General features: G+C 40.7%; 2 protein-coding genes across 3 annotated transcripts; one reads left to right on the top strand and one right to left on the bottom strand.

The window, feature by feature from the left end:
- Window positions 1-2,821: 2,821 nt before the first annotated feature.
- Window positions 2,822-3,581, top strand: LOC139642765 (uncharacterized; the record flags this gene model as incomplete). The annotated part of the gene is made up of 1 exon (XM_071517775.1): window positions 2,822-3,581. A coding segment is annotated over one exon (760 nt), but the record flags the coding sequence as incomplete, so codon positions are not given.
- Window positions 3,582-5,355: 1,774 nt separating this feature from the next.
- LOC139642762 (uncharacterized) lies at window positions 5,356-19,859 on the bottom strand. 2 transcript variants are annotated; one of them, XM_071517772.1, is made up of 11 exons: window positions 19,738-19,859; window positions 15,279-15,963; window positions 14,565-14,775; window positions 13,414-13,493; window positions 13,263-13,306; window positions 12,798-13,006; window positions 8,931-9,193; window positions 8,600-8,722; window positions 7,522-7,708; window positions 7,277-7,303; window positions 5,356-5,777 (listed from the first exon to the last, which is right to left on the bottom strand). In XM_071517772.1, the coding sequence occupies exons 1-11, from the start codon at window positions 19,848-19,850 to the stop codon at window positions 5,515-5,517; spliced, it is 2,205 nt and encodes a 734-aa protein (XP_071373873.1). In that variant the 5' UTR covers window positions 19,851-19,859; the 3' UTR covers window positions 5,356-5,514. The 2 variants fall into 2 exon arrangements, with proteins under 2 accessions (XP_071373873.1, XP_071373874.1); XM_071517773.1 differs by having other exon boundaries at window positions 14,565-14,772.
- Window positions 19,860-21,567: the final 1,708 nt, after the last annotated feature.

Here is a 21,567-nt window from a genome sequence, read left to right as displayed (position 1 = left end):
TTCACTTTTACCAAGAAATCTGAATCAAGTTACATTCTGAAAAAAAGTCAAATTTGTTGAAACCGGTAAAATTATCTGCCAGTGCAGTGAGATGATTTCACACAAAAAAAATCCTGAAATCAGTTTGATAAGTCGATAAGAGAAAATAAGTGAACAGGTCTGTTCACCACAGTAACTGGACAGTAAAGACAGTTTATAGAACAGAGATGTCTGATCGCCTGCTGCTCATCACAGAGTCTCCAACATCCACTCACATCACAGAGCTTCAGTCCTTTACTCTCATCTACTTACTTTACTTTGTTACTGTAGTTCTAAACAGCATCTAGTTACTTTACTAAGTTTGTCTTTATTAAAGGAACTCAGTCAGTTTCAAGTTTCCTGCTTAAAAACTTCACAGCCTTTATGTCTTCTGGTGATGATCTCACCGAGTCACTGCTGTTATCTACTGATCTGTTATCTACTGATCTGTTATCTACTGATCTGTTATCGACTTATCTGTTATCTACTGATCTGTTATTTACTTATCTGTTATCTACTGATCTGTTATCGACTTATCTGTTATCTACTGATCTGTTATCTACTGATCTGTTATCTACTGATCTGTTATCGACTTATCTGTTATCTACTGATCTGTTATCTACTGATCTGTTATCTACTTATCTGTTATCTACTGATCTGTTATCTACTGATCTGTTATTTACTTATCTGTTATCTACTGATCTGTTATCTACTGATCTGTTATCTACTTATCTGTTATCTAATGATCTGTTATTTACTGATCTGTTATCTACTGATCTGTTATCGACTTATCTGTTATCTACTGATCTGTTATCTACTTATCTGTTATCTACTTATCTGTTATCTACTTATCTGTTATCTACTTAACAAGCAGCTTTCATTTATTCGGGGTCTGATTGTCTTTATGGTAAACCAGTATGATCACAGAGGCAGGCTTGATTAGTCATGTCTGGTCTAAATAATAAACAGCAGACAGCCTCACAACACATTGGCAGCTGCTTTCAGTTGTCAGATGTTCAGTAACAGTAATGTTCTTCATGTTCTTCATGTTCTTCATGTTCTTCATGTTCTTCATGTTCTTCATGTTCTTCATGTTCTTCTCCTTTTCTTCCATCAGTTCAGAGTTATGCAGATATTCCAGGCAGGCTGAAGTTTGTTGTTGTTGTTGTTGTTGTTTGTATGGAAGTGAGTCTGAGCTGCAGACTCCACCCAGCTGCTTTAATAACACCATGGAACCAAATATATGTTCTTAACTGCACTAATTGAAAATTGAACCATTTGAAAGGAAAATAATAATAATCCAGTCTGCAGAACAGCCTGATGCACCTGCATGTTATGTAACTGCTTTTTCACTCTTTCTTTTTAAATAAGAAGTTTCATTAAAGTAAATCTCTTGTCTTTATCCAGGTCTAGATAAAGAGCATGAATTGTCTCCTCAGTACGTTTTATTCTACAGTTTGTTACTAAAGTCCGGTCTTTAATTTCCATAATGTTGTCATGACAACTGAGCCAGCGATGGGGTCAAAGTTCAATCCGTTTTAAGTCTCAGCGAAGGACGCGACACCCAACGATGACAGATGGCTGGAAGACAACAGACGAGAGAATATGATCATAAATCACTGAACTGTAAACTGACTTTAACCATCACAGCTCAGCTGGCTGTGTTTTATTTGAATTGTCAGCATGGCTGAATGCAACCAATCACATCGCTTGGCTGAAACTACCTGTTACCGTTCTGTCGGCTGGGAGAAAAGGTCCTGTGGTGTTTCAGTTCATGTTGAAGTTTCTGACCTGGGATCAGTGTGTCTTCTGCTCTCTGGACCCCAGGTGGGACACTTAGCATGTTCACACTCCTCAGGACATTCAGGATGCTGTTAGTGAACACAGCATCTTGTGACCTAATCATGTTCATCACTGGCTTTGCATCCTGATGCGGTTCGTTGCAAATGTTTGTCCTGTCTGGAGCCGGATCTTCATGGTGGATCGGCAGCAGACTGAGCCGAGCCTCCGGCCAGAAACACGATTAGCACTGAACTGACTGATCTGAGTTCAGCTCCTGGAGAACGTGGGAAACCTCCTACATCCTGCTGCCAGGTCCAACATAAGAGAAGCAGCCTTGTTTTAGCTAAAACAGGGTTTAGATTAATCCAGGAGTCGGACTTAATTCAGAATAGTTAATCAGAGTTTAGTCTTTCTGCAACAGTTTAGCTTCAGATTACTTCTAGACTGTGGAGTCTGGAGATCAGCAGGCTTTGCTTTGCTGTAATAAAGACGCTCAGTGAAGACTGCAGCTTCTTATATTTCTTATAGTTTCTTATATTTCTTCCAAACAAACTGCTGTTGTTGCTTCGATAAACATGAACGCATCACTTCCTGTGAGGCAGAGGAAAGACGGACTTTACAGCACATGAAGTTTCATGAACTGGATACAGGAGACAAAACAGACATTTGTTTATATGAAAAAGATTTTTACTTGAACTTCAGTTTGTGTTAGAGCTGGACTGAGGAACAGGACTGTTTCTGTTCAACTTGAGGTTTAATGTAAACCTTCCTTTAGTCCTGGAGTAGAGCTAATCTGTATTCTGTTCAATCTGACCAGTTAAATCTAGATTAAGATAAATCTAGGACTATTATTGTTAATCCAGTTTAACATTTCAGTCTGGGACTAGTTCATCTCTGTCTGGGAAACCGGCCCAGAGTTTATCCAGAGGGTTTTCGAGCAGCGACCGGTCTGTTGTCATGGTAACATGCCGACGGTGTTTGGTGGTGTTTTTCTTTAAATCCTGGTTCTCTGTGTTTCCAGCTGTAACCTGAAGCCCCAGCCCCCCCCGCCCCCCCCCGCCCCCGGGGCGTCGGCCAGGTGGAACAACGAGAGCAGTAAAGACGCCGAGGCGTCCGGCAAGGACCGGGACAAACGAGTCCACTTCAACCTGGAGACCCTCAACACCCGGCGCCTCCTCGCCCGGGTCACATCCTCCTCCTCCTCCTCCTCCTCCTCCAACCCCCCAGGAGCCAAAGGAGGAGGAGCCAGCGGAGGCGGGGCGGGGCCAACCGCCCGACTCTGTGAGAACGGAGGACCTGCGGCTTCCTTTGCCAGCCTGGTGCTATCCCTCCCCTCCTCCTCCTCCTCCTCCGCCCTTCCCTCTGCCGCTGCTCCTCCCCCCTCAGCGGTGGCTCCTCCCCCCTCAGCGGTGGCTCCTCCCCCATCAGCGGTGGCTCCTCCCAGGCCCGGGGAGCTGCAGGAGCTCCAGGTGAAGATCGAGGAGATCAGAGACCAGCTGAGGTCGGCTCTGGCCAGGAGGGCAGAAATACAGACTTCTCTGGCCAACCCTGTTGCCACGGTGACGACAAACCTCTCTTCTCCGGTCCCCACGGCGACAGAAGCCCCGCCCACCGTCACCGCCCCCCCGCCCGCCCTCACCGCCCCCCCTCCCGCCCTCACCGCCCCCCCGCCCGCCCTCCCTCCGAACACACGGTGCGTCACCACCATGACCGACCCGCCGCTCAGAGTCCTGTCCAAAGTCCGGCCCTTCCCCAGCAGACACACCAATGAGAAGAGGTGATGCTCTCTTCAGGAGCCAATAGCCGGACACGCAGACAAAAGGGGGCGTGGCTTCAGGAAACTTTGGCTGTGTAGGACTGGGATTTGCTGTGAGCCTGAATGCAGCAGCATGGCAGCTCTCCCCTCCACAGCACTTCATGTTTTGGCATCAGTGAACACTGGACTGGTGTGTGTGTGTGTGTGTGTGTGTGTGTGTGTGTGTGTGTGTGTGTGTGTGTGTGTGTGTGTGTGTGTGTGTGTGTGTGTGTGTGTGTGTGTGTGTGTGTGTGTGTGTGTCTCTGAGACAAACCTCAGCACCAGCGGTTTGGAGCCAACCGCAAAACTCTTCATTTCTCATCACACTTGGTCATCACATGGACAGCAGTCTGTCTTCTGGCCTCCCGGCTCCTCCAGGCTCAGACTGTGAGTCGTGGTTTCTGTGTCGAAGGCGGTTTCTGTCTGAGTCTCACTGTGTAACTGTCGGGTCTGTCTGTGGGTCATGTGATCTGAAGGTACAGAAGATTCGAGTCGGTTTCTTTCAGTGTTGAGGACGTTTGGAGAAACGATCCAGTGAAGTCTGTTTTTTCACTGAGGCTCCTGGAGGGTTTCTGTTTCTGTTTCTGTCTCTGTTTCTGTTTCTGTTTCTGTTTCTGTTTCTGTTTCTGTCTCTGTCTCTGTCTCTGTCTCTGATTCTGATTCTGTTTCTGTTTCTGTTTCTGTTTCTGTTTCTGATTCTGTTTCTGTCTCTGTTTCTGTTTCTGTTTCTGTTTCTGTTTCTGTTTCTGTTTCGGTCTCTGTCTCTTTCACACCTGAATCCGCATCATTCACTGACCATGAGATGTTTCTGAAAAATAAAATGGAAATGTGAGTTCAGTCGTACTCTTCTTGTCAAGACTTTATTTCTACTCTGTCTTTGTTCCTCGTCAGAGTATAAATGATTTTAGGTTCAGTGAAACATCTGCTGCATTACTGAAGTTTCATCCATTTCAGAGCCATGTGCTTTGATATGGAGGTGAGTATATAAATAAAGTTTATTATATTATTATTATTATTGCCAGTATTATTGTTACCAGGTAAACAGTCTTGCACACATGCAGATGCCTCTTGGGTGAAATGATCGATTTTGTTCTTAAAACAGCAGAATTAAACCAACAGGAGAAAACAGCCTCAACAGCTGACAGGTGGAGATTCATCATTTTAAATTCATTTTCTTGATTTCATGAAACTGTGAGACTTGGATATTAAAATTATTATTAGTATAATAATAATAATAATTATTAGTATTAAAAAGAACACTTTTAAAGCCACTTTATTTTTCCCCTGCGACACCTGGCATTCATTTTTCAATCAGTGACTTTAAAGAATTAGAGTTAACAATAAATGCCAAAAATCTGTTTTTATTTTCTTGTATTTTTATATCAAAACCCATTCATTTGTCTTCCTGGAAAACAGAGTATCTTTAACGATGACATCACACTGCACCAGCAGGCAGAAATTGAGACGTTCGGTTGAGACGTTAAACCGAGGTCCTGACTCTGTGGTCCATAAAGATCCATCTGCACTCATCTCAGAGTAGGGGTGTAACCCCGCTGCCATGGCAACATTCCCAAAAACAGGCCTTCCTTCCATCATGGCCAACTAATCATCCCTCTTTACCTAATTGGCTCTTTCAGTCCTCTACTCTCCACTGAGACAGCTGATGTGTGGTGAGCGCTCTGCCACAAACTGGCTGCCGTGCATCACCAGGTGGTGATGAGTTGAGTCCCCCCCCCCCCCCCCCCCTGATATGTGAAGCGCTTTGAGTACCTAGAAAAGCACTATATAAATGTAATCAATTATTTTTATTATTATTATTACATACACATAATATTATATACACAACAAAACAATCAAAATCAGTTTATGTCTCTGTGACAGAAAAAAGTTCACATGTCTGCATCCTGTTTCCTCCTCTGTCACGATGCTGCGCTCCTCTGCAGATCATCTGCCAGATCGTTAAACTTCATCTTCCTCAGGATCTCCACGGTGACGTCCGCCGCCCCGCAGGCCAGGTATTTCTGGACCATCTTGTCCACGGTGCTCATCCTGTCCGCCGCCTCCAGCGCGCAGACCGGGACGGGGTCCGGGAGCTGGCCCAGGTGGCGCTGGAAGCTTCCGAAGTCCTCCGACCTCAGGGAGCTCAGCGTGTTCAGCAGAAGATCTGTCATCTCTAACTTCTCTAGAACAGAAAGAGAAAATACTCACAGGAGGGTAGCAGGTACTAATAGGCTTGGATCTGCTAACTTGGCTTATTATTATGATTCTAGTTATGAATTATCACAAACTATTTGTCTCCTGACTCCTTTGGACGAGATTAGAGCAAGGTGAGTTTGATATTTTCTCCAAAACAATTACAAATCAATGCAATAAAGACAAAGATTTGATGGTGATTTTTTTCCACAGTCAAACAACATTGTACTTGTTTAGTGCAATTCCAAATTTGCATTTATTTCAATTGGGTTATTACAATTACAATTACAATTTCACATTTGGCAGACGCTTTTATCCAAAGCGACTTACACATGAGATTTGCATACAACACAAGCAAGTTTCTAGATAGGAGAGAACAACGAGAGTAAGTGCTATAGAGCTAAGTTCTGGTCCAACAGGACAAAGGTGCTACAAGGTAGTGCTATGAGGTAATGCATAGAGTGCATCAAATTTTTTTTTTTTTTTTTTTTATGAAAGGAGGTATTCGCTAAAGAGCTGGGTCTTTAGCCTTTTCTTAAGGATAGAGGGATTCTGCGGATCGAATGGAGTTTGGCAACTCGTTCCACCACCGGGGAACCACAGAAGAAGAGTCTGGCTAGAGACTTAGGGCCTTGCTGTGGTGGCAGCACCAGGCGCCGCTCCATGGCAGAGCGTAGTGAGCCGGAGGGAGCATAGACCTGAATGAGGGAGTTCAGGTCGGTCGGAGCCGTTTTGGTTATTGTTTTGTAGGCGAGCATCAAGGACTTGAACTTGATGCAGGCGACTGGGAGCCAGTGGAGGGAGATGAATAGCGGAGTGACATGTGCTCTTTTGGGGTTGAAGACCGGACGCGCCGCCGCGTTCTGGATCATCTGCAGAGGTTTGAGCTACATGCCGGAGCCCTGCCAGGAAGGAGCTGCAGTAGTCAAGGCTGATATTACAAGAGCCTGAACCAGGAGTTGAGCTGCATGTTCAGACAGGAAGGGTCTGATCTTCCTGATATTGTACAGAGCAAATCGGCATGACCGAGCAACAGAAGCCACATGCTCCTTGAAGGTTAGCTGGTCATCAATCATGACACCCAAGTTTCTGGCAGAGAAATTATTATTATTATTTATTGGTTGATTAAAAAGTTGAGGCTATTTTCCTGACAGTCTTTGGTGATGCAGCTACTGCAGCCAAGCTTGTCTGTGCACAAAATGTGAACGTGCTTATAATAGTTCTGAAATAATAGTTCTTAAATTGTCTGCTTTAAGACGGGCTTTAGTTCTTAAATAGTGTGCAGTATCAACACATAATTGTGAGCCTTGATTAATCACATCCACCTCCAATTTCCATATTTCCCTCCCTATATTTTGTAAATGTCGCTGATCAGCAACAAGCACAAACCTTTAGTGCTGAAAAGATCAATAAGCACCAAGTGAGAACAGGAAACTAATACAGTTACAGGAATGAATGTGAGTTTGTGTTTGGAAGGTAATTAATTACCTGCTATGATGTCTGCTGGTGGACTGGCTGTGGAAAAGGAAACATGGTGCATTTAGATTTTTTAAAATTAATCATTAATGATTTAATAATAATGTGTGTATGATGTTGTCTATAACAAACAGTCAAATGAACCGTAGAGCTACAGACTGACTGCTGGGTTTGGGGTTGGACAGCAGGAACACACTGAACACGTGACTGAAGCCGGTTCAGTTCAACAGCCACAGTGTTGTATTGCAGTCTCTTACCTTTAAGCTGGATCACTCTGCTCCAAACCAGGAAGCCTTGTGAGGGAAACAGCCAGCCAGCCAGCCAGGGAAGACAGACTTTACTGTCTTTTAACTCCAGCTGCACTGTCTTCACATCTCTTTCCAGGTGGACCTCGAATGAAGCGATGTAGTTATGGTAGTCTTCAAAATTCAGAAACTTTGCTTCCTGGAATGAAGAAAAGAGATGCAGATTAGAGTTTTAATTATAAAACATTTATCGGAGGCAGAGGTGATGTGGAGGCAGAAATAATCTGATTGGTTGAGTTAAACCTCAGTGGGCGGAGCCAAAGATCCACAGTTTTTCTGGTTAAGTAACATCAGACCGAAGCTCAGTGAAAAGACAAGAGGTGAGAGAGGAGGAAGCTAATATTAGGAAGCCTAGCGCTCTGCTGCTAACTGAAAAAATACAATCTAGCCATGCTAAGTTATCTAGGTTAGCTAGCTGACCTTCAAGTTCAAACTAGCCATACTAGCCTATAGCTAGCTAGGTTAGCTAGCTAGCTGCTGAGCTTCAATATCATGATGCCATGGGAGTGAAGGAGTTAAAAAATAGTCATTGCAATTTATACATTTTTTGGCAATTTATTGGTTTATTTTGACCAATTTTCCTTCTTCGCCAGTTTGTCAGTTAGCTAACTAACTAGCTAAACTGTGTTTCTTTGGCTCCGCCCACATAGATTTAACTCAACCAATCAGATCATTTCTGCCTAAGAACAGCTCTGTCTCTGTTTGTGGAGCTAAAACTACAATCTACTGACAAACCAGACAAACCGGCACTAATGTTAATAAACCAGGATTGACTGGTGGATAATTAATTATCGACACCTAGTCTGACTAAATGATTACTGATATGGAAGTCAAATTAACAAATATTGCAATTTAAATATTGGAAAAATATCTAAATTACCTATTTCATGAATTTGTCCACAAAATACTGACACTTCTTAGGTTTGAATTATCATCGTACGTAAACGTGCTGAAATTCTGACAACCTTTAAACTGTTTTTTTCTGAAAACATTTGCAGCCGGTTGAATGAAAACAGAAAGACCAGCTGACCTCCGGCTGGATGAGTTTCACTGGTTTTCCAAACAGTTTGTACGTCTGATTTGGGATCAGCTCACAGTCAGGAAGAGCTTCAATATACTCCACCCCAGGTCTTTTCTTCCACTCCCTCACCACCTGAAAATAACAGTCATAATAATAATAATCTCGTATACAAAGTGCTTTTCGGAAACACATAACAACAAGAATGGGAAAATGTATAAGGAGAAAGTAGAAGATAAAAATAGGAAACGTATTCAAATGAAAATCGGTTGCTATTCGGTAAACCAAATTTCACCAAAAACAAAGTGTTTGTGCGACCGGAGCAGGAACCGGGCCGGAGTACCTGAGGGATCACGACGTTCCTGGGCAGCAGCAGAACGTACAGAGAGGAGTAGAGCTCCGGATCCACGGACGGCTGGTGGAACAGCAACACCAGGCCGTTGATCGGACCGCCGGCCGCCGCCGGCTCGTTTTCCCTGACCAGGCCGAAGGCGGAGAAGCCGGTGATGCCGATGACCACGTGTTTATCTGTTGTTCTCTCCGGTCGGACGAAGTCCACCCGGTCCTCTGTCACGTGGGCGACAGACAGGAAGTCCCGCCCACCGTCTGCAACACAGAGCGACTCCCCATTTACAAAGCGGTTGAGGCTTCGGTGCCTTGCTCGACGGCACCTCGGCATTGACGGTGAGGGAGGGGAGAGCGTCGCTCATTCATTTAGATTCATTTTCCCAAACCAGCCGGTCCGGGGATTCGAACCGACAACCTTCTGGTCTCGTTCCTGCTTCTCTACCCTCTTCGCTGCCTCTGACCGTAACACCGATGCTCATGATGCTAACAAATCGTTTCTCTGTTGATTACAGTGAAACTACAGGAACTTTCCCTCCCACTGGTGAAGAAAACCTACAAACTAAACTTCAAAATGCCAAAGTATCACTTTCATGCCAGATTTTGATTTCCTTGATTTTGATTTCTGCCGGTTTTGATTTCCTTGTTTGCGTGTTTTACCAGCTCTGACTTTAGTAGATTCTGGCTTTTAATCTAATGATCGGAGATTGGACTATACCTGGTCTTTTATGTATTTTACCACTTTGAGCTTTTATACCTTTTATTTTCATACGTGGATTCTAACCGGATCACCAGCACTGGTTGCTGGCGCCGCTAAACGCCAGCTCACCAAGTGACTTCCTGCGTCGCAGGGGGCTTGGATTATTACACATGAATGTGAGAAGTTTGGTACCTAAAATGGATCCAATCAGAATCTGGGTCCAACAAACCAATCCGGATGTTTTAATACTAACAGAAACCTGGTTGTTGGATAAAGTTAAAGATGATGTCATTGCACTTAATGGTTACAATGTTTATAGGATGGACAGAATCACAAAGGGGGGTGGGGTTGCTATCTTTATCAGAAACTGTTTTAATGTATCTGTGTTGCATTCTGTGTCCCTGTCAAATCAGTTTGAATTTTTAGCTTTAAATGTCTCTCTTAATCCTAATGATAAAATGGTGGTTATAGGAGCATATCGCCCTCCCTCTGCATATCAGAGTGCCCTTGATAATCTGTGTATGAGACCTCTGAAGTTTTGTTTATGGTTGACCTTAACCTTAACTGGCTATCTTCCTCCTCTGAGGGGCTAAAAAACTATTGCATTGAATTAAATCTTACTCAGCTCATTACCACGCCTACTCAGCCTAACACTAAGAATCCTGAGAAGTCATCTCTGATTGATATCATCCTAATCAATAGACCACATAGATATACAGCCAGTGGTGTATTTGCTCTAGATTTCAGTGATCATTGTCCTATTTCCTGCATTAGAGGTCTCAGACAAGAAAGGATTCCACCACGTATCATTGTGAAAAGAGACTTTAAACATTTTGTTGAGCAAGCATTTCTTCATGATTTATATCTCAGTGATATCTCAAGGTTAGGTGCTATTCCAGACCCGGACTTAGCCCTAACCTATTTCACAAATATTTTCAATTCATTGGCAAACAAGCATACTCTATTCAAGAAATTTAGGGTAAAAGATAGATCAAACCCTTGGTTTTCATCTGAGATCTTGGAGATGTTAAGGGAAAGGGATGCAGCGTGGGCAAAGGCAAGAACCTCATAGTCCTCCACTGATTGGCTGACCTTTAGACAATGGAGGAATAAATGTGTCAGGACCATTAGAAATGCTAAAGCATCTTTTTTTATTCACACCATGTCTGATAGCTACAATAATCCAGCAAAATTTTGGAAAACAGTCAAGGCTCTAAATCATGGTCATGCTTTCTCTTTACCCAAACATCTCTCTCAGGACTCTGTAGTCATTTCTGGAAAAGAACAAATATGTGATGTTTTTAATAAGCATTTTGTTTCTTCCGGTTACCTATTTGAGAAGTTAAATCTGTCCACTGGCGCCTCAATTGATGTTGGGTTAAATTGTTCCACTAATGATTCAACTAGGCAAATTTTTTCGCTTAGGGAATTCTCAGCTGGGGAGGTATTTGAAGCCTTAACATCGATTGACCCGAAAAAAGCTACTGGAGCAGACCTTTTAAATCCAAGACTTTTATTATTGACTGCAACTGTTATAGCTTACCCTTTAATGCATATTTTTTAACTTAACTCTCCTGTCTGGTAGCATCCCTAACATATGGAAAGCAGCCCATGTAATGCCCTTACATAAAGGTGGGGATACCAGTGATCCAAATAACTACCGCTCAATCTCCAAACTGTCGTGTTTAGACAAAATCTTAGAAAAACTCATCAATAGTCAACTGCATCAATTTCTGTCTGATCATCACATTCTAAACTCCCATCAATCTGGTTTCAGACCCCGACATAGTACAGTGACCGCAGCATGCAAAATAGCAAATGACATAATCTGTTCATTAGATAGGAAAGAGAGTTGTGTTGCCTTGTTTATAGATTTACCAAAAGCATTTTACACTGTGGATCATTCTCTTCTTCTGGATAGGCTTAAATCAATTGGTTTTGACATCAATGCATGTAACTGGTTTCTGAGCTATCTCTGGCAGAACTCAAGCAATAGTTGCTGATGGCCATCAATCTGACTTCATTGAAGTCACTAAAGGGGTGCCCCAAGGCTCAGTTTTAGGTCCCATCTTGTTCACGCTGTACATAAATGAGCTGGGTTGCTTAATTCAGAACAGCTCTATTCATTATTATGCTGATGACACTGTAATTTACTCAGCAGCACCCTCTATTGACAAAGCTTTTACTAATTTACAGTCAGATTTTTTGGGTATTCAAAATGCCCTGATTAAACTTAAGCTTGTGCTAAACCCAGATAAGACAAAATACATGCTTTTTACCAGTTCACATACAAAAAATCCTATGAATTTTAACATTAGTACAATAAATGGGGTTCAAATTCACAAGGTCCAGTGTTACAAGTGCCTAGGTATTTGGTTAGATGAAAAAATGTCTTTTAAAACCCATGTCAAGGAACTGACTAAGAAACTGAAGTTTAAAATGGGTTTCTTTTTTAGAAATAAGCAATGCCTTACAATGAGTAGTAGGATGCAGATTGTCCAAGCAACATTTTTATCAGTGCTTGATTATGCAGATGTGATTTATATGCACGCTGGAGCCCTGACACTCAAACCCCTTGATGCTGTTTACCACAGTGCTCTTAGATTTATAACCGGTGACATGCTTAGAACATATCATTGTATTCTCTATGAGAAAGTAGGATGGCCGTCTCTTACCACTCGAAGAGAACAACACTGCCTTTTGTTTATTTACAAAGCCTTACACGGCAAGCTACCACTGTATTTGTCTTCACTTTTAAGTTTCAGTGCTACAGGATATCAGACACGTTGGCAGGCATACATTAGATTGGACATTCCACATATGAACACAGAGTCAGGAAGGACCGCTTTCACCTTTTATGCTCCTAATAGATGGAATAGGCTTCAGGACTCACTCAAATTGGACCGACTTGTCTCCATAGAGAAGTTTAGGGTGCTGCTGGATGATGCATTATGGATTGCTCGTGTTTCTCTTAGTTTTCTTATTTTGTCTGCATGTGGATTGTCTGAAATTAACTTGTCGTCAATTTTGTATGTTTTTATATGTTTTGTTTTCTTGTTGTGTACACAGGTCTCTCTTGAAAACGAGATCTCGATCTCAATGGGACTTACCTGTTTAAATAAAGGAAGTGATTGAATTGATTGGTGGTCTGTTTTTCATACTGACCGGAGAAGACCTGGCAGTGTGGGAGGTGGAGCCGGTGGAAACTTCCTCGGAGGCAGGTGAACTTGAACAGCGGTCCTGCCGGAATCCAGCCTTTGGCCTCGAGGAACTTCCGGTCCCAGGGAACCGTCCGGTACGTGACGTCGCCGTCGCCCTCCAACACCAAACCAGTCAGACTGCAGCGGAACACTCCGGCCTGCGGACACTGCAGCCTGGAGACAGTTAGAGCCGTTCATTAGCATTAGCATTAGGGTTCTTCAGACATTCTTTGGGTAGGGAAGTAGTTCTGTATAGAACTATAAAGTCTCAAAGAACCCACTGATTGGTTTAAATAAAAAAAAACGAAAATCAGAATAAAGTATCTAGTATGGTTCTTAAAGTTCTGCTGGTTTGGAACATTTCATACATTCTTAAGGGGTTCTTTACAGCACCATAAAGGAAGAGTGTGAAGAGTGTGTTGCCTGTTACCGGTACATGTTGCCTTCCTCATGGACTTCAGGTGTAATCTCAATCTAGACAAATTAAATAATAGTCAATGGTCAATAAAACAGAAAATTAATTTCCCAATGATTGATCACACCAAACAGTAAAGGCTAAGTTCGATTGCTTCTGGTATTACCGGTGTCGTGTCTGCGTCCGGCTCCGGTCGGGTTTCAGACTCGCTGGTCGACGGCGGCGCTTCGCTCTGCAGACCGAGACCTGCGACAGTTCAACACCATCAGTTCACCTGCTTCACCTTTCACATTAATTCTTAACATTTACTGATGAAATGAGGTCTTCTAGTCCAGAGTGGAATCGTACTTCGGCAGGTAGATATTACCCAAAACGTGTCATGGAAGGACAAGAACGCATATTGAGAAAAAGCCCAGGTGATTTCACTGATTAGTTTCTCAGGTTGAAGCTGTGCTAGACAGTGAAATCTCTTGGTGGAGAGTTTGTTTGGAAGGAAAACCTGCAGACTCTCGGCCCTCCACGGTTTGACACACCTGATGTTCCTCTATGGACTGAGAAAGCTACTACTCTTGGGCTGATTAAACCCTTTAAAACCAATTAGATAAACTCAGAAATGTGTCAAGCTGAAAACAAGACTGTCTTTCTTAGTTCTTGGCGATAGATTCAAGGATTTCAAGGATTCAAGGATTTGCACAGTGACAGTTTGCTTAAATCAATCCAATTTTAGGGTTTGCAAGCAACCACAAACCAGGTATTTCCAGGTTCCATTTCACAGAGACTGGAAGATGCCAAGCTGAGAAAACTGTGAGGTTGAATAACAGTAAATAAAAAATGTTTTGGGGCTGAAAGCAAGTTTTCCACAGGAAACAGACTGGGGTTCTTTGAGACCTGATTTGGAAAACAGATTTAAACACCTAGAGGTTTGATCCATTTACCTGGTAATCTGTGTTTAGATGTTTTACATTCATCTTCATCTTTTCTACAGAGACTACAGGGACGTTAGCATTAGTAACTGAACCGATAGCAAACATAGCTTATAATGTACTGCTTCTACTACAATGTGATTTATTATAGAAAGTCAGAGTATGTGTTGTCTTATGATCATAAACAGATTTAGCTAATATATCACCATACATCACTGTATCACAACACTTTTTTCAAACTAACTGAGACAAAAAACCTGGAGGTTCTCCGCTCATGTGGGTCTGGGTTCTTCATGATGAACCTATGGACCGCTGCCACACAGTGATGCATGGTGACACATGAAGACCGGTCTTTCTGTTCTGATGCTGTGTGAAGCGTCCTAACTCTACGCACTCTGCAGCGGGACGATCCTCGGCAGGATGTCCAGGGTGATGAGCGCCGCCTGCTCCGGCCCGTAAAGTTTCTCCAGAAGGTTCTGCGTCTCCAGCCAGTCAGCGTGCTCCAGCTTCTTTTGACCAATGGGAGGGCAGCCTTCTCCAGCCTGCTGACTGACCAACCACTGGAAAGATCTCAGCTCATCTGAAACCAAACCCTCCAACAGCTGCTACAAAATAAAACAGAAAGAAGCAGTTTGATAGGAGGATAAACTGTGTGAAAGGCATCTTCACCCCTCAAACACAAACTGTCATTATACAATAGGGAGGCTTCATGACCCGATATTATTTGGGAAATGTAAAGACTGGCTGAACCATGTAGAAACAGGTTTTATATACTAAAGGTTCAAGGGGAATACCTCTCAGTTCAAGAACTCATGTTTCATTGACCCATGGTGTAGGACAGCCAATCGACACAAAATAGGAGTTGACCCTGTGATGTCATCAGATCAGATGTGAAGTTTGATCTGGGAAATGAACATTTCTGTAAAAACACTCTGTCTCCTATTCATTCTGTATGGAGCTGCTGCAGATTGTACATCTTGATGACATCACAGGTTTGAATCTTAGTTCTCTGGTTTCTGTCTATGTTCATAAATATTTATTGTCCTGTAGTTCTTAGTTTGAGTGGTCTTCCCCTTTAAACCACTGAAACAGTAATGTGCTTTGAAACCTTGGGGATGGTTGGATGGGAGTCCAGGTCCTTCAGTAAGAACGGTTCTAATTGGCTGAGGGTCTGGTAGAACATCTCCTGGGCTTTGGTCCCCTTCCTCAGCACCAGGTCCACCAGCGCCCGGTTCTTATCTTTCCTGTTAGCATAGATGCTAACAGCCTCCCTCTCTGCTTCACTCAGAAGCCCCTGCTCCTGCAGAGCGTCCAGGATGGCTCTGGAGTGCTGTATCCTGTTGATCAGCTTCTTGCGCAGAGTTTTTACAAAGTAGGGGCTCGGCTGTGGATTCGGATTGGTCATCGGAGGAACCGCCGTCCGAGGGCATCGGCTGAGGAGTTCCCCGATCCAATGTGTCCGTCCCATCTTCCTCAGGATCTCAGCCGTCATCCTCACCGCTCCCTCCTCCCCGTAGCACCTCACCATGGTTTCGCAGGTGCTCCAGGCGTCAGCGGACCTCAGCCAGCGTGGAGGGATGGGCAGGAAGTCCTGCAGAACATCCTGTGTGAGACACCATTGAAACTTCTTCAGCTCCACCGGCGGCACCTCAGCCAGCACCTGCAGCAGCAGCGCACGGTTGGAAGTCATGCTGGCTTCCTGTTTCACCGCTCTGGTGGTTTTCTTGTTTGGGCGTCTCTGTGAACTGAGTGTGGGTGAAGGTGAGCGAATGAGCCGCATGTGACTCATCGATCTGTGAAACAAGATGAAGATCAAAGATGTTTCTGTTCTCAGTCATCGCAGCAGAAAAAAATCCCACAGAACTGTAATTACAGTTTTTTCTTTGCCTTGACTTGAACTGAAAGTTTCCATGAACTAAATGTTTCCCTGTCATTTATGTCTTGAGTGAATTTCACGACTCTTTGGCCCTTGAAACTCATTAAAACCCTTTTGTAGAATGTTGCGAATGCATGAGAAATCAATGAGAACATAACCTTTGTTTTCTTCACTGTAGTTTTGGTCTAACAACAGTAATATGAGTTAGAAGTTATATGATTCAGACGTCGTACTGTATATTAAATATTGAACATGTTGTCAAACTCATAACCAATACAGGTACTTTATGTTTTTGAGTTTCATTGTTAATATACTCAAAGTTAATGTTATATAGTTCCAGTGTTGATTTCCTCCTGTCTGGACACAGAAACACTTCAGTTTGTAATATATTTTGGTGTCATCCTGGTTGGTTTAGTTATTTGGTTTCTGCTCCTTTCCAGCTTATAAAACCATTTCAACATTAGAGTTTAAAACACCGACATCTTCCAGTTTTTTTTGTTTTTTGTTGTTTTGTTTAAAATGTTGAACTATTGAACATGAAATATTGAACATGTTGTCAAACTCACAACCAGTACAGGTACTTTATGTTTTTGAATTGAATTGTATTTCCAGATCTTCATGCTGTAGTAACTTAGAAAACAGATTAGTCTATCCTCAGTCAAGTTACTGAAACATCAGTGTGGTAAAAACACACAGCGGATATAAATGTATTTATGGGCCGTCAATGTTTTCAAGAAAAGTCTCTCTAGTCTCTAGTCCAGAAATATTCCATTGTATCTAAAAATTTTTTTATATAATTACAATAATGTTTTTTATCAATTAATTTGATTACCTAGAAGTACAACATTATTTTTTTACAAAGTTAATTGAAACTGTAGATTCTTATAAATACTTTATACTAAATACTCTCCTTTAAGACCCGTGCAGAATGCCTCTCTCTCTCAGGATGGAAGTTAAAATTGTATTCCTGTTTAGAAATAGTAATAGTAGTAGTAAAAAATATTTTCCAATCTACAATCATGTGTGTCTTTGATTATGGAGACACTCTGTATTCACATTTAAACCACACGCACTCCGTTTTATTACTGCTGATAGATTTCATGCTCACACTGTGTCCTGTATGAAAAACTGGGATGGTCTTGTTTGACAGAAGGCTCTGCTAGGGAAATTATTAATCACAATTAAATCCAGTAATTATGGAACCAGGTCTCAGGATCCTTCACCTAATCTGAGATATTCCAACGGCAAAAATGTTTCTCGATACTATGCACCTTGCAAATGGAATGATTTGTAAAAGTCTTTGAAATTAGAATCTCTTGTTTCTTTAGAAAAGTTTAAATTCTTAGCGTTGACTGTAACTGTTTCCACTGTTTTGTCTTTGTTTGCTGATTGTCTGCTGTGTGGCGACATGAATAAACTTCTGTGTGTTTTTATATCTGTCTGCAGGCCTCTGTGGGGATCATTCATGACAACAGTCCCTGTCAGTCATTAACAAATAATATAATTAATAATAAATAAGAATTAATAATGTTTTAACATATTGAGCAAATGGTTAAATATTTAAAAAGGATGTACATAACCTTCCTTATTATTATATTATATTATTATTAATATTATTATATTATATCATTATTATTATTATTTTAATATCTATCTAACAGTAGCTTTAATGACAGAAAGGTTTTATTTTAATGAACAATAGTCTGATTTATTATGACACTCAACTGATTATTTATGAACAGAGACAGTAAAAGGTAAAAGCTCCAATGGTTTAGAAGTCTGTTAACTGGTTAATATGAATTTACATTTACTTTACTTTACTTTACTTTACTACAGAAAACCAGACTGAAGCAGGATCTGACTGGTTAACCTGGATTAACACTCTGGTTTCTAGTTTAATGAGATTAAAGGTCACTTTTATTTTATGATCAAATATGATTCATGTTATTTATGTCTGAATGGAAAATTTAAAATCAGTGAAATGAGTCTGCAGAGACAACATCTAGTTAGTTTAATCCTTTTTAGTCTGGTCTAGTTCAGTTTAGTTTAGTTCATTTAATTTAACTTTGTTTAATTAGTTTAGTCAAGTTTAGTTTATATCTATTTAACTTTGTCTAGTTTAATTTAACATGTGTAGCTTAGATAGTTTAACTTAGTTTAGTTTGGTTTAGTTTAACTTGAGTTAGTTTAGTTAACATAGTGTAGTTTAGTTAGTTTAGTTTAGTTTAATTTAGTTTAGTTTATATCTAGTTTATAAACAAATAGCAGCAGTCCAATATTCAGATCATCTTTATAAAACCACACATCAGCTATTGATCAGCTCATACCGTATATGCATATTCCTTAATCTGATTTTATGAAATGCCATTCCATCCATAATTTGATGAAATGTTGCTTTTTTTTACAGTAAGCAAAACATCTGTTCCTTACAATTGTGTTACTACTATAATATTTAATATTTCAGTTTTACAGTTTCCATGTTTGTCTCAGTGAAACAGTAATTTGAATTGAATTTGATGAATCACAATTTGCATAAAAGAAGCAAACAAATTTCCTGTTGTAACCGACAACTTAATTCTTTATTATCCCTTTTATTTCTTTATTTCTTTATTTCTTTTCTTTATTTATTTCACAGGGGATTTATGGGTTATGTGATTTTGTAATTTGTGCAAAAATAACAAAAAGGTATCATTAGACTGTTAGTTAAAGGTAACCGTATGGACTTTAGTTCGGAGAAATGTGTCAAATCAACAGAAAAAACGAACTTAGTTCAGTTTACTTTAGGTAGCTAAATTAAACTAGACTAAACTGAACAAAGTTAAACTTAGTTTAGTTTAGTGAGTTTAACTTAAGTTTCGTTTCTCACCTAAATCAAATCCTGATGAGGATTAATCTACCAAACACTGGCCTGATGATACTAAAACTAATACTAATACTATATTAATACTAATGCTAATAATACTAATACTAATGCTAATGCTAATAATACTAAAACTAATGCTAATGCTAATAATACTAAAACTAATGCCAATGCTAATACTAATGCTCATGCTCATAATGCTAACCTTTACAACATATCTAAACAGAGTTACAAAGTATTGTATATAAAATTAAAATAAAAACACTAGCAATAAATACAAAAAATAGAAAAGAATAAAATACAAAAGGGAAAATGTGCAGAATAATTAAATAGGAGTAAAAACTGAATACTGATTATAGTTCCTCCTGTCTGAACACAGAAACACTTCATGGTTTCATCCTGTTAGTTTAGTTCGTTTGTTGGTTTCTGCTCCTCTCAGCTTATTAAAGCACTTTGACTTTAGAGAAAAGCAGATCTGGATCTCAGTGAGACTACCTGGTTAAATAAATGAAAAATGAAAAGTTTGCTGTAAAAATGTATTAAACTATACCAGAAAACTGAACTAGATGCTTCTCATACATCTAATATTTAATAAAGTTTAATACAGCAGTTCGATACCATTTGCTCTATGTTTTTATCTGCTGCTGTGACCCAACTGCTGCTTTTTATGTCAGAAAACATTTAGCTGAGTTCCAGTAACTCACTGCCAGGTTTCCTCAGCGTGTCTTATAGGAGACTTTTTGCAGATTCATATTTTATTATTTTATTTTATCCAGTTTTTAGACACATTAAACAGGACAGTGAGAGAAGTTTAATGGTTTGGTTTCTTACCGGTGGAGCAGGTCAGGAAGTGGCGGGTCGACGGGCTGCAGGAGGTTTGGTGACACAGGAAGCGGTTCGCTCTCTGTATTTCCTGTAGTTTCTACTTTAACCAACAGAAACATGATGTTGTTCTGACGTTCAGTCATTTCTATTTTAGTAAAAACAGTCAGAGTCAGTTTGAACAACTCATCTTGCTTTAGAAACAAGAAATTTCCATCCAGGTTGTGGTGAAGAAACACAGCGAGGCGTCACAGCAGGCTGGATTAGAAATTATATAATCTGCAATAATAACAGGCTGGGGTATAAATGATATAATCCAGAATTAAATGATATAATCCAGAATTATAGCAGACTAGGTAATAAATGATATAATTAAGAATTATAGCAGACTGGGTTATACATGACATAATCTAGATAACAGTGTTTGCACAGTTGAAGAGTTTCACTTTAAATTAAAGCTCAGCATCTTTAATTTAAACAGAGCAGAGCGTCCAGTGAGGTGAAGACCAGGTCCAGTCCGCTTCATATCAGCCCGTCTTTCACCGGAGACTGAAGACTCGTCTCTCCTGGACCAACCCGGACCCTCCTGGACCCACCCGGACCCTCCTGAACTAACCACCATGTAACGATCTTCTACTCTTTAAAAAACAAACAAAAAAAACAAACTCTGATTCTACAAATGTTACTTATTCCTATTAAAGTCTCAGCTGATGAAGACTGTGATGCACAGTTGGTTTCACTCTGTTGACAAAATGCTTACTGTAAGTCGCTCTGGACTGTCTGTTAAATAACGTAATGTACTGTAGTATTAAATACTTAATTTTAATATTAAAATTAAGTGGGACTTTTAATTAAATTCTTCATTACTTTTGATAATTGAACTATTTTGATATTAGATTAGTACTACTGAGTACTTGTCAGTACTCAGAGTTCTCCTCTTCCAGCAGATGAAGGTTCTCGGTTCTTCTTCTCTGTTCTTCTCGGTTCTTTCAGCTTCAGCGTCAACAAACAGGAAACAGGAAGCTTTCTGACCACAGTGCTGGTTTAATGATCACTGGCCTCATTCAGGTCCTCAGACCTGCATCTAGTTTCTCAGAAGAAACAGACACAACATCCTGCCCCCCCGTCTGTATGCTGCATAAATAAAGTTCCAAACGAATTAAATTGAATAACTCAGTTTGAGTTTCAGATTCATTTTAATGAATCATTTCTGGAGTCAGACTGAGTCTTCTGGTCCAACCTGCTGAGGGAGAGAAAACACCTTGGAGTCTGAATCAGAACCATCTGCTCATTAAAACACTTCTCCTCTACAAAACCATTACAGCTAAAAAACTGAACATCTGTAAACACAAAAACTAAACTAAAACTGAAAACTAACAAACTAAACTGAAATTGAAATAAAAATAAATAAATAAAGACTATATATAATAACCTGTTGTGTAGGGACTGTCAGACAGATGGGGGTAATACAAGTGAAAATACAGAACAAAAGTAGCACATTGAAAAATAAAAGATAGTATGATATAGTACTCACTTTTTTCAAGTGAAAAGTGACTCTACCATACTACCTTTATTTTTGGATGTGTTTTTTCCTCTGAAGTTCAGTATTTTATTTCAGCGCTCTAATCAGGTTGTGGTTTCTCTTCTGCCTCCACTCTGAAGTGAAAGTGTGTCAGAGTACACAGGTGTTTCCAGGTGTTTTCCCAGCAGCCTCTGCTTTCAGATGGACTGAGTTCTGATTTACTCAGATTTAATTCACTTTTCCTCATCCTATTGTTTTTGTATGTATTATATACCTATACCTATAGGTCCTATACTAAATTATGAAGTCCACCACTC

This window comes from Centroberyx affinis, unplaced genomic scaffold, assembly GCF_046629955.1.
Source record: "Centroberyx affinis isolate AG114_WGS23_722 - 3 ecotype Tasmania unplaced genomic scaffold, CSIRO-AGI_Caff_v1 ptg000520l_1, whole genome shotgun sequence".
Classification (NCBI taxonomy): Eukaryota; Metazoa; Chordata; class Actinopteri; order Beryciformes; family Berycidae; genus Centroberyx; species Centroberyx affinis.
Note: the sequence above shows the minus strand (reverse complement) of the source record. Positions and strands in the feature narration are given on the sequence as shown.